The following is a 12,895-nucleotide window of genomic DNA, read 5'->3' as shown; positions in this document are numbered from 1 at the left end:
TTTAGAATGGAATAGTGAAAACTTGTAATATCAAAAGGACAAGAGACCATTTAAAGGGGAATGGAACCCAAGTATTGGTTAGTAGAATATATCAGTGAAAGTTTGAGGGAAATTGGACCGTCCTCTGAAAGTTATACATTTGTAAAATTTCAGTGCGGCCATCGCTGGATGAGAAGTTCTGCGTCACTGCGTGCACCATAGATTTTGTGGTGTATTAATTTTAAGAAATTTTGTGGAAAATACAAGTAGCAAATGTATTGCCTCCCATAATGGAAATGCAGCATACATGTACATCATCTCCAAAAGGAAATCACCATCCTTTCTTCTCTGAAAGGTGTACAAAACTGTAGTGTATAATTCTTACTTCTTATTCTATCACTGTGGTTCTCTGTTTACATATGAAACTGTCTTGAAATTGTGGGGTCAGGAAATAGTTGTTTTGCGTGCATTTATGACATTCTTTGATTTACCTTGTAAAAAAATGGGAGTAAATGGCAAATTTAGGGCAACTAACTTTCCTACATAAATGAAATCATTACAGTGTACTTTGAAATGGTTGAATGAGGCCATGTTGTAGATGACAGATATGATAGCTGTGGCATTTCTTCATTTACGTATCTGATTTTCTCAGACTGCACTGATCTGTAGCTTTTATTTCTACAATCTTTTCAAGTGCTCAATTTCAAATACAGTGCATGCATGTACTGTTAAAGTGGATATTTTCGCGTGACTAATTTTTCGCGCTTGGCCAGGTAAAAAATGTTTCACGTGTTTTTAATTCCACGGAATTAAGACACCAAGTACAGGAACGTATGGCAAACAAAAATATTCGCGTGCTCTTATTTTTGCGCTAGTTTCTGGTTGTGCGAAATGCGCGAAAATTTCAACACCGCAAAAATTTCCAGTTTTACAGTACACCTTACAGCATATTATTGTAGAGAAGAAAACAAAACATACGAGGACCAATTTTGAATGTGAAAGTAATTCTCACATTACATGATGATGGTGACCTCTGAAGGAGAAGCAACATTATTGCACCAACAACATCAGTGGTGATGTATGATGCCATTTTGACAAGCCTATAAGAGGACATTCTTATTGGAAACCTCTGTGATTACATGCTGCACATAATCACTTTGTTGTGTAAAGTCAACACTGTAAAAGTCTACTGCACATAATTTGCGAAGTTAGTGAAAACAATGACAAAAGAGTCCCAACTGACATTCAAAACTGGACATGTTATTTTCTGTACATGTACATGCAGAAGTCGAATACTGCCAAAGTCGATCATTTTCCTGTCTTGTGAAGATCGTCTCACAGAGTCAACTGTGAAATAGATTTCATACATCATAAGAGGCATCAGTAAATTCAGGTCTATCGAAAAGCTGCTTTGTTTTTAACAAAATACGAAACAATAAAAGAAACAGTCTTATCTTCAAAACATGTTGTACATAAGTCATGTTCATACTGCTTGACATTCACAGTGTGGGTATTGTATACTAGTGCCATGTCGAACAAAAAGTAAGCTTCACTATGCACAGTCTATGCACTACAGTCATTGCTTCACAAAGTAGCCTAGCCTGCAGGTCCACCACGTATGCTAACCTCTACATCTGTGGCAATGCATCCAGTGTTTTACCTTGTACAATGTTAATAGTGTATTTCAGTACTGCTATAGTGTAGCTGCAGAAGACTGATAATTGTTTTGATGAGTGTATGTACATTGCATATGTTTGAATTTTACTGAAAGTAATTTGTGCTGTGTGCTAAATTCATTGTATACTGTAAAATGACCTTGAATCAATTGTTGAAACTGTGTCTGCAATATTGCAATAAACTTATGCCATTATGCAAGACTGTATCAAACAATTGTGATGTATTCAAAACTTACTTGATGTTGTATGGGATGAAGCAAGACTGATGGGTTCTGAGATGTTGGTTTTGTTCTTTTTTGTCTTTATTTTGTGTTTGTATGTGTGTTTGTGTATATGTGTGTTTATATGTTCCTCTTTCTTGGTGGTTGAAGCTGGTCATTATAACATAGTCAAGTTTAGTTATACATGTACCTGCTGAGTGTAATGATGTCTTTATTATCTTCATTGAAAAAGTACATGTAGTGGAAAATATATCACCGGACTGATAAAGACTGTCTTAAGAAATCAATCAGTTTCTGATAGGAAACATACACATAGATATTCACACATTCCTTCATCGACTTCAGTGTGTTCTGAGGGTAAACTCCACTGTTATGAATATTGACCTTGCTTGAAAGGGGGGGGGAGGGGCATATCTTAAACAGTGAGGGTTTGTTTCATAACTGTACCCCTCCACCCACCCCCACCCCCCCAAAAAAAAAAATAGAAATAAAAAAAGAGATACAACTTGTACACCTTTACAGTAAAGACACAGCTACATCCTTCACCTGGGTTGTAGGTTAGTCTGCTGTTTTGCCAGTGTTGGTTTATTAAAGGACAAGTTCACCTTCATAAACATAAGGATTGAGAGAATGTAGCAATATTAGTAGAACACATCATTGAAAGTTTGAGGAAAATCAGACAATCCGTTCAAAAGTTATAAATTTTTGAAGTTTTTGTGCAGTACCCGCTGGATGAGAAGACTACTGCAGTGTATGAATAACTTAGATGTCACATGCGTACAACAATATAAGGAAAATATAAAGAGAATTTCACAAAATTCCATCTTTTGAAAAAAGTACACATTCCCCTGACTCGTTACCGACAAATGTTATGGGTAATATTATTCCCCCTGCCTTTAGAAAGAGGCAAGTCAAGTGCTCTTTAATTATGCGAAAAAAGTGAAATAATGTTGAATTTTCTTTTACATTTTCTTTATACTGTTGTACGCATATGACTCACAAGCTGTGGTAGTCTCCTCATCCAGCGGTTCCAACACAAAAATTTAAAAAATTCATAACTTTTGCATCGATTGTCCAATTTTCCTCAAACTTTCACTGATGTGTTCTACTAATATTGTTGCGTTTTCTCAATCCTTATGTTTATGAAGGTGAACTTGTCCTTTAAAGCAACAATATTTGGAGAAAAAATAGATAAATGACTTCAGCATCTGAAGCGACTTTCCCTTTAAAAAAAAGTTTGTAATTGACAAAATTCTAGATTACAAATTGATGTTATGTATAAATTCTATTTTCTTTACCCACCTACCCACACTAAACACGGAGAGAGAACGCACGTTCACAAAGTAGCGTCGTTTGCTTTAGCATCCCTGATTTGACGGTGAGCATTTACCACCTCGAGTTTGCTCGTATGTAGTCGGAAGAATCTCAATTCGCAGATCCAGTCTTTTCGTTCTTTTTCACTTTGGCTGTCTCTTCATATTCGGCAGGTACAGGACACCGCAATGTAATCCAGAAATATCTCATAGTGTCGATCTCAACCAAATACAAAACGAAGTGTTGTGTAATGTTGTAAGGATTTAAAGACTATTCAGTTACCTTTTGATTAATATATTATCGCAGTTATTCAGATTATGACCCAAGATTTATTGATAGTTTGTTCGAACGTCGCGTCACGCAAAACAGTCCCATCTATTGAATTCCATGTTATAAACCAGACATGTATGCAACCCCAGGCCTTGCAGCTGAGCTGCAGCACGCAACCACGACCACTAACTACTGTCGAACTACCCTTGACCGACAAGTAGATTATCTGTGTCTAATTCCGCGAAAAACTTCTCTTTTATAGTATTTGCTGGGTCAATTTTTCACTTCTTTGGATAGACACCATTGATACATAATGCTATTGCGACGGTTTGAACCGTTCGGCGTTCTGGTTCAACGCAACTCCGACCCAGTTCCCCCCGCATGAAAATGGTTATTAGGGTGGAACATCTATTACCGGACGCTTTTCTTTGTGGCTTTGAATTCCGTACTCATAGAATGAAATTTCGGCTAAAAACAACACCACTTATTCACAGACTCATGGAAATTACGAATTCAGCCAAATTACGTCATTTCTTCGTTCCAGTTTTTAGAAAATATGCTTCAAACATACCCCTCTAAAAATAGTGGTTTTTTGCACGGTGCAAAATTGCATTGTATTACCGGACGCGATTTTTGTAATCGAATAATCGAGGTCTTTCGCACCTAATCCTTGCACCAGAATCACAATTCATCCCACAAATCACCGTACACATTCTCACCGAGCGGATGACACACAAAAAAAAATCGGCAAATGAGGCTCAAATTTCGTATTTTACAGTAAAATGTCTGATGACCATTTCGAACAGTTCACGCAATAAAACCTTGTGAGAAATCGACAACTGGTTAGAGTATACGTGCTTTGTCTATGGGAGCTGCACGCGCGGGTGATGAGTTGCGTGCCCCTTAGCGCACAACTATTCCGCATCGTTCGCGTTTGAGGACGATAGCTACAATTTTTCCGATATTGATCAGTGAACTTTTGGTTCTAATAGAATCTTCAGCATTTTTCCTATACGTGAGTGGGATTTCATAGAATTTCAGTCCCGAAATGTGATTCAAACATGCATAATTATTAACTATAAACGAGGTGCGGGTCACTCAATTGTAAATTTGAGGTAAAATGTGAATTTTTTCGTGTTTTTACATTTTTATGTGGCGTTTTTTGCGATTTCGGTCTACACAAAGTTCTGTGAGGCTAATCTACGAAGTCTCGCGCGTACAGAATGTCATTAGTACGCAAAAATGTGCGTGTCCGGTAATACCATGCGTCCGGTAATACCATGCTTGCCCCTACACCAGGTATTACTTTTTCCAGCTTGTTTTTGAAACCAATCTGGAAAAAATATATACACGATTAATCAGTCATCATTTTGACTCACCTCTTCCACTGTTTCCTCCTGTTTTCTGGTTGTTTCCTCCACTTCTTTGCAGCGCTCCCCAATTCATCGCCGCCTTCGTTTGAAAAATGACTGCACGAATTCCGAATGTGTCAATGGCAAGCCAAATGCTTCATACAATCACTATATCGGTATACCGTAGTTATGGGTAAACTCGGCCTAGCGGGTAAAGTCGGCCGCCAGCGCGCACAGTACAATTTTATGTACTGTGCGCGCTGGCGGCCGACTTTACCCACTAGGCCGAGTTTACCCATAACTACGGTACTAATACATTTATTGACTAAAGTACTAGTAACTTGAATGAGCATTTTGCTCATTCACAATATTACGAAGTTAAATTTAGCGCTCGAACAACTTACTAGTACTTTAGTCAATAAACGTTAGTGTACCGATATAGAACCTCTAGGCCCTAGTGATTGTATGGAGCATTTGGCTTGCCGTAGACGTTCGTGCGGTCATTTTTCAAACGAAGGGGGCGATGAATTGGGGAGCGCTGCAAAGAGCTGGAGGAAAACAGAAAACAGGAGGAAATAGTGGAAGAGGTGAGTCAAAATGTTGACTGATTAATCGTGTATATTTTTTCCAGATTGGTTTGAAAACCAAGCTGGAAAGAATAATAATAACCATTTTTATGCAGGGGGAACTGGGTCGAAGTTGCGTTGAACCAGAACGGTTCAAACCGTCGCAATAGCGTATGGTATGGGTTACTATCAATGGTGTCTGTCTAAAGAAGCGAAAAACTGACCCAGCTAATGTCATCATTTATATAAATGAGAAGTTTTTCGCGGAATTAGACATACTTGTCGGTCAAGAACTACCCGTACTTTATTCAATGTTTTCTCGAATTCTTCATTTCGAACCCTTTTTTTTGGGAGGGGGCAGTTTATATAGAGGTCTGATAGATTACTATTTAACAATTGTTAGTCATGGAAATTTATTGGTTATCTGCGTGATGACACCAATAAATTGGGCTGTACCCGTAATTTAAATTAACCACGTTAAGCTTAACTGAGAATGAGATAGAGTCTGTACGTCAGTGAGAGAAGCCAGCCAACAGCGACAACTCGACCGTGCAGTGCCCTGGCCTGGTGCCATGCCCATGGTGGTCCCAGTGCACGACACCCTACTGTAACTTGTTAAAGGTTTTTTAATCAATAGAAACTTTAAATATCTCACAATTTGCCTGAAATTTTACTCACATATTTAGAAAATACTCAGAATTCCCAAGTGCATATTCAAAATATGACGTAGATTCTCTACGCGCTCTATCGTAGTACAAGTACGATAGCGGCTTGGAATGCGCATGGGGATTTATTTTTCCTCGCGCAATGGCTTTTTTGTGTATTAATTCAAAGTATGCTTTTGACGGGGCGCAATACGCTGGAACATTGGAACAGAATACAAATCAGGAGAAATTTTAAGGGGATACAGGTGAATAACCCGAGGAAACACTGAGTAAAAAGAATTGAAAAAAAAATCCTCATTAGTAATGAAAATTGTCCTTGCCCCTTGATCCCCCCCCCCCTTTGAATAAAAACCTCATCTACTCATCTACATCATATACAAGCATAGCTGTAGTTGAGAATGGACACATTTAAGACATTTTTCATATTTATTGTACACTAGTGTAGGGCCTATGTCAAATGTGAAGGTAAATGGAAATGTTCACTTTGACAGTAGCACTCCTACAATAGAGCAAATCACATTTGCAGTGAAGATGATGTGACATTGGTTGTCACTGTTGTTTATTGTATTCACTACAATGGCCATAGTTCCAAAGGTCAGTTTGATAGGATGGAAATATTCAAGAAACCTGATACCTGTATAAGTGCTGATTTAACTCTTTATGTGCCACATTGGCACATCCGACTCAGTCGACGGCGTGCCAACTTCGCATATTCTGCTCAACACACAAAGCTGCCAAAACTGATCGATAAATTGCTAATCCCGCGGTACAATGAAAGCGTTTCTCGGGCTTTTGTTCCTCTCACATACGGCTTGCATTCTATGTGGTGATTAACTATCAAGCGGTGTTCCCGACTAGATTTGCGTGTACTTTGTAAGTTTCTGTCACGGTTTTATGTGCAAAAGTCATGCCTTTACAGTAATGTAGCAACTGGTCATTCAAAAAGACGAGTTGAAAATAGACTTGTCATACAATTTATATCGAAGCAAAGTTTGACATTCCTATTTAACTTTGGTTACTATAACGTCCACCTTTACAGAAATTTGTAGAAGTTATACAAATTGGAAAAGCAGAATTCTTTCTCAAAGCATGACTACCTTCGTGTCTCAGAATAACGTGGCACACAGGGGGTTTCCACCATGGCACATAAAGAGTTAAGGAAAGCATGTTAATTATATATATATTGCTGTTGACCATTGTATGACATGTACCTTCATATTTTAGCTGTGGTCTGGCTCAAACTTAAGAGTAGATCTATATATCTCTCTACCTGCAGAAATGGCAATCCGACATGAGATGTGCGTTGGCCTCTCAAAGGGCCACAAGTTGACCAAGAATACAGCTGTCAAGAAGGCCAAGAGGAAGGGGGTGAGAATCTATTGTTTTTTATTTACAGTCAACCTTGTGCCTAAGTCAAATCTGTTTGGACTGAAGAAATAGCTTTGACTTAGAGAAAATACGACGTATTAGGGATTAAAATCGTTAAAATTTAAAGAGGACTTGAACAGACCTTTGACTAAGGTGATTATTCGACTTATGCGAGGTCGACTTGGAAGCAAGGTTGACTGTGTAATGAAATGTTGTGCAGTATTAGAATACAGGGAATAATTTCCCTTCTCAAAATTGAATAGCAATATCATTATTGGGTGATGGATATAAATTTTGAACAAAATGGGATATAAATATATATAATGAAATTGCAATAAAAATTGACTTTTTTTATAGCAGTCATATCCAAAATGCATAGTGAATTGCTTTGCAATACTAGGAAATTATTCCATGAAGTAGCATTTGATCACAAACAAGAAACATCACACTACATTAATTAAAGGAATGATATAGTTTTGGTTGAGACCTGGCTTCAGGTTTCTTAAAGGCAGCCGATCGCCATCCCTTATGGTACGTAAACTCCAAACGACCGAAGTTTGTGCATGCAATTGCGCAATGCCAGACTCGGTGCTATATCCATAAAGTGTGGGACAATGCTGCCACTGAGACACGTGTGTGTGTGTGTGTGCGTGTGTATGAACGCATCATACACAAACATTGTCATCGCGAGCTGCGGTGATTGGAGGAGAGAGGCCAGAAGACGCGTGGCTCTTTTGGCCTCTCTTCATGGGCATGTGCACTGAGAGTGTGCGTCCATTCGGAAGCTCTCGTGGCTCGCTCGGACAGCCATTTTGGGTTAGGAGATTTGTAGCATAGAGCTCTTGTAGGTTAGTGTGTTGTTCGCTGACCCATTGAGCCAGCGCTATTCTCATTCGGGGTCACTACATTTGATACAGCATGTTGCGTTCGTCTCCGTGCCGCACAAACCACTCGCCACGATTGAGTGCCTTTAATACATTTTCGGATGAGATAATGAGAAACCTCGTATGAAATATAAAAGGGCATGTAAATTGAAGGGGAATTCAACATTTATTTGATGTAAATTGATTTTAAAGTGAATGAGATATGCATATTAAAGGACAAGTTCACCTTCATAAACATAACGATTGAGAGAATGCAACAATACTAGTAGAACACATCAGTGAAAGTTTGAGGAAAATTGGACAATCGATGCAAAAGTTATGCATTTTTAAATTTTTTGTTTTGGAACCGCTGGATGAGGAGACTACTACAGCTTGTGAGTCATATGCGTACAACAGTATAAAGAAAATATAAAGAAAATTCAACATATTTTCACTTTTTTCGCATAATAAAAGAGCACTTGACTTGCCTCTTTCTAAAGGCAGGGGGAATAATATTACCCATAACATTTGTCGGTAACGAGTCGGGGGAATGTGTACTTTTTTCATAAGATGAAATTTTGTGAAATTCTCTTTATATTTTTCTTATATTGTTGTACGCATGTGACATCTAAGTTTTTCACACACTGCAGTAGTCTTCTCATCCAGCGGTTACTGCACAAAAACTTCAAAAATTCATAACTTTTGAACGGATTGTCCGATTTTTCTCAAACTTTCAATGATGTGTTCTACTAATATTGCTGCATTCTCTCAATCCTTATGTTTATGAAGGTGAACTTGTCCTTTAAGCATTCCTAATAAAAGGTGGGACCCACCTTTTATTAGGAGCGCTTTGTGGATATCTCGGCCATTTCAAAACCAATTTTCATCAAATAACCTTTGAATTCCTCTTAGAATGGTATGTTCTGTAACATATCATGAGTGGTTTCCTAGTATCGTAATATCTCCCTAGTAGCTCAATCCTCGCCTCAACCAGTACTATACCATCCCTTTTTTATTTGATAGAGTCAACTGAATTATTAAACTGAAAAGAGATTTCTTTTGGTTAATCTCAGATGCAAACGAAGGTATGTTCTACAGAGTTACTCGGTTTCCCACATTTTCTCTTAGTGATCTGGTGATATTGGTTAAACTACATGTCTATCTACATTGTACGCATGGAAGATGAGGTGATATCATCACATTTATCACTAGTCTCATCTGTCGCGGCACAAATTTTTACCAAGTTCTTTTTGAGATATTGTAAAGTTGAGAAACATGTCTAACATTTTTTTGTAAGTGACATACACCGTTGGGTTGGACTAAGGCTTTACAGGTGAGATCGAGAATTGAAACTTCTTTTGTTTAGAGAATTCTATGCATGCATAATAAAAACTCAAAGAAGTAAATTGACGAGGGTGCTAGGTGCTGAAATTAAAGAATATTTTTGGTGTCTGCAGTACTGCCTGTACAGCTGATTTTTTTATATGCACATATTTCTTTTTGATAGCAATTCTACCTTTGACTGTTTGAACTGCATCCTCAAATTTTGCGTCTAAAATCAACCAAGAAGGTGTTACCAAAATATAGAATGTGAAACATCAAAATTTCAATCTTGGAGATGTTGCTGCTGCAACTTTCAGTGTGGCGTCCAACCACCAGACCTCATGTAACCTGCATTAAAACAATAACAGACGTCCTTAAAATTATCCTCAAAACTAAAAAGAGGCAATATTTTGAGAGAGAAAATGAATATAAGTACTGCACGTAATTAAAAAAAAGAAACAATCCTGCCTTTAGAAACCAGAAGACTTCTGAATCTTACGTAAAAATTGTTCATACTGTGGTAATACAATCATGAAAGACTCTTTTTCATACCTTTCTGCATTGCTGTAGGAGGCATACCTCTTTATATACATAGAATTGTTTGTTTATTTATTCATTTATTTTTTGTCTCTGTCCCTTACCATTAAAATTGTGGGGTTCGTTGTCATTTGCAGATCAACAAGCATGCCAAATTTGTGCGTGACGTAGTCAGAGAGGTCACCGGATTTTCGCCATACGAGAGGCGCTGCATGGAGTTGTTGAAGGTTGGCAAGGACAAGAAAGCCCTCAAGTTCTGCAAGAAGAGGGTAAGTGTATTTTTTCACTATGTGTTGTTTTGTTTGATTATATCGAAGCAGATGAACATAACTTACCACACTTTTAATCCATGGAATGCTCTGAATAATTTGTGCACATTGTTAACTACAAACAGGATTCATTTTTTTGGGCTGGAATAACTGACTACATGTCTTTATTTAGTAAATCTACTCGTAAGGCTACCATGCAGAAATTAGAAGGAAAAAAAATGGATTTGTAAATTACATACATTTCTTGATCCCAATGAGATGCTTTATGCCCTAAAGAGTGATCAAAATTATGTGATGAAGATTGATTTGTGGCTGCAGGACACTAAGTGGAATGATCTACAATGTACCTACAGTAGTAGTCACACCTTTTTATTGTTGGTAGAACCTTCACCTTTTTTTTTAAGGGGGGGGGGGGTTGTTTTGTTTTTGTCTTATCAGAGTTATTTTCTTTTTCATTCATGAAGGGGCAAAAAAAGAATATGGCCAAAGTTTTAAACAGTGACAAGGATTATAGGCAGTACAAGACCAATGCATGAATTTGGTTGACAGATGTGTGCTATGACACCCAAAAGTACATGTCGTTCACCTTAATAGTTAACCAACATACTCAGAATTTTTGAAACTGCAGAAATGTGTGTGGCTGCTCTATTATATACTTATCTGTTGAATTCAAATACTCCTTATTTAAGTCTGGTATTATGTGAGGTGATATGCTGCTTTATATTAAATTTGGTTTCTATAGATAGATTAAAGTCAAATGAACAGCAGTGGTTGACATTTCATCATAATCAGCTCTAGAATAATGTGTAGGAATGTGAAAAGTTTCTCATGTTTCTACAAACCTGAAATCAGTTATCTGAAAAAATGCCTAACCTATCATCTAGTCATTTTATCAGGTCATGTGATATCATTAGTTAATTAATTCATTCATATGTCAATGTCCTCCATGTACACAGCTGGGAACCCTGGGACGTGGCCGCAGAAAGCGTGAGGAGCTCACTGGCATCCTAGCTGCCCAGAGGAAGGCCGCCTCGGCCGCTGCACAGGCTGCTGCCGCTGCCCAGTCCAGCAAGTAGACTTCATCTTCGAACTCATAGCACACAATAATCTCTGCAAACATCTGGATACACTCCATTCCCAACGATGAAATCCCGACACGGTTGGCGTCGGTTTACGGAATGAAACTCAGTGAAAGTGCTTGCCAGTGCATAAGCAGGAAAGCCACCTTCATATCCAACTTCAGCACAGGACGACAGGAAACAACACTGCATGATCAATGCTCTTTCTGTGGTCAGCATCTTGTGAATAAATCTATCTAGATATTTGCAGAATTGAGCATTTCATTTTATGGTTTGTTATGTGTGTGTGCTCTTGTTTTTTTAAAGATGTCATGACAAGGTGCTGTTGTGAGGGTCTTATTTGGCAATAAGGTGAAAGGATGAGTAGTCAGTTCACGTCTCAGTTCCATAGCTTGAGCATCATGATGTACATTGTACTGACACACACACACAAATTTACTTTTCATCTCTAGTTTTGAAATGGCTGAGATATTCAAAAACAAAGTAAAACAAAGCGATCCTAATAAAGGGTAGGTCCCATCTTTCATTCGGATTGCTTTGTTTTGGATATCTCAGCCATTTCAAACCCAACTTTTATCAAATAAACTCTGAATTCCTCTTAGAATTATATGCTCTTTCATATTTCATAAGAGTTTTCTAATTAACTAGAAAAAAATCATCATCAAAAAACTTTGGAAACCTGTAGCCCCATCTCAATTGGAACTATACAATCCCTTTAATGTGAATATATTCTTCCATTGGAGAAGTTACAAAATTTATCACGCAAATGCGATAAAGTTTGTCCGACCATAGACTGGTATTTAACTAATCCTTATAGTACAAATTGATGTGGCAATGATGACGTGGTTAGATGTGAACCCAAGTGTGTATGTGTTGTAAGCAGCTTCAACAGGGGATACGTGAGCATATATGTCTGTTTGTTCAGAGAAGTTACAAGTGAAAAAGCAATCCGCATAAAGGGTAGGTCCCATCGTTGTAAGCAGCTTCAACAGGGGATACGTGGGTATATGTCTATTTGTTCAGAGAAGTTACAAGTGAAAAAGTGCTCTCGAGGCCCTAGCTGCATCATCATTTTAGTGCCTGCATGTAAGCGAATGATGTCGTAATGGGGACATTTTTACACACATCCTCGATTGCTGTGTATGCACAAATACCCGACACGAAGCCTAATTTTTCGCAAACTTAACTGAATTACATTTGTATTACATTTGCTGGTTTTCCATTTCCAATTCAGTTTATCAAATCAATTTTTTTTTCCAGAAACAAATAATGGGATGTACCAGTTGCCTTGAGCAAACTATCATATCCCTAGTTGAAGCCTGTGATGAGTGAGTGAGTAAGTGTGTGTGTGTGTGTGTGTGTGTGTGTGTGATAGCATATACACTGTAGCTTCACATAATTTTTGACAGGACT

The 12,895-nt window shown here is 38.0% G+C and overlaps 1 protein-coding gene across 2 annotated transcripts in view; it reads left to right on the top strand.

Annotated features, from left to right (window-relative positions):
- Positions 1-11,734, top strand: part of LOC139739447 (large ribosomal subunit protein eL36-like) — a 182,279-nt gene extending 170,545 nt beyond the window's left edge. Inside the window, exons 1-4 of one of the 2 annotated variants that reach the window (XM_071650058.1) lie at positions 3,335-3,363; positions 7,320-7,411; positions 10,272-10,403; positions 11,360-11,734. In XM_071650058.1, coding sequence (XP_071506159.1) covers positions 7,322-7,411; positions 10,272-10,403; positions 11,360-11,479 — 342 coding nt within the window. In that variant the 5' untranslated portion in view covers positions 3,335-3,363; positions 7,320-7,321 and the 3' untranslated portion in view covers positions 11,480-11,734. Of the gene's footprint in view, positions 1-3,334; positions 3,364-7,315; positions 7,412-10,271; positions 10,404-11,359 lie in introns of those variants that run through there. The other variant, XM_071650059.1, reaches the window with a different exon arrangement.
- The last annotated feature ends 1,161 nt before the right edge of the window (positions 11,735-12,895 follow it).

The sequence above is a fragment of the Diadema antillarum genome, unplaced genomic scaffold (genome assembly GCF_040938485.1).
Source record: "Diadema antillarum isolate AM-2024a unplaced genomic scaffold, OU_Dant_1.0 seq00000798_RagTag, whole genome shotgun sequence".
Lineage (NCBI taxonomy): Eukaryota > Metazoa > Echinodermata > Echinoidea > Diadematoida > Diadematidae > Diadema > Diadema antillarum.
The sequence above is the reverse complement of the archived record's forward strand: the minus strand, read 5'-3'. Positions and strand labels throughout refer to the sequence as shown.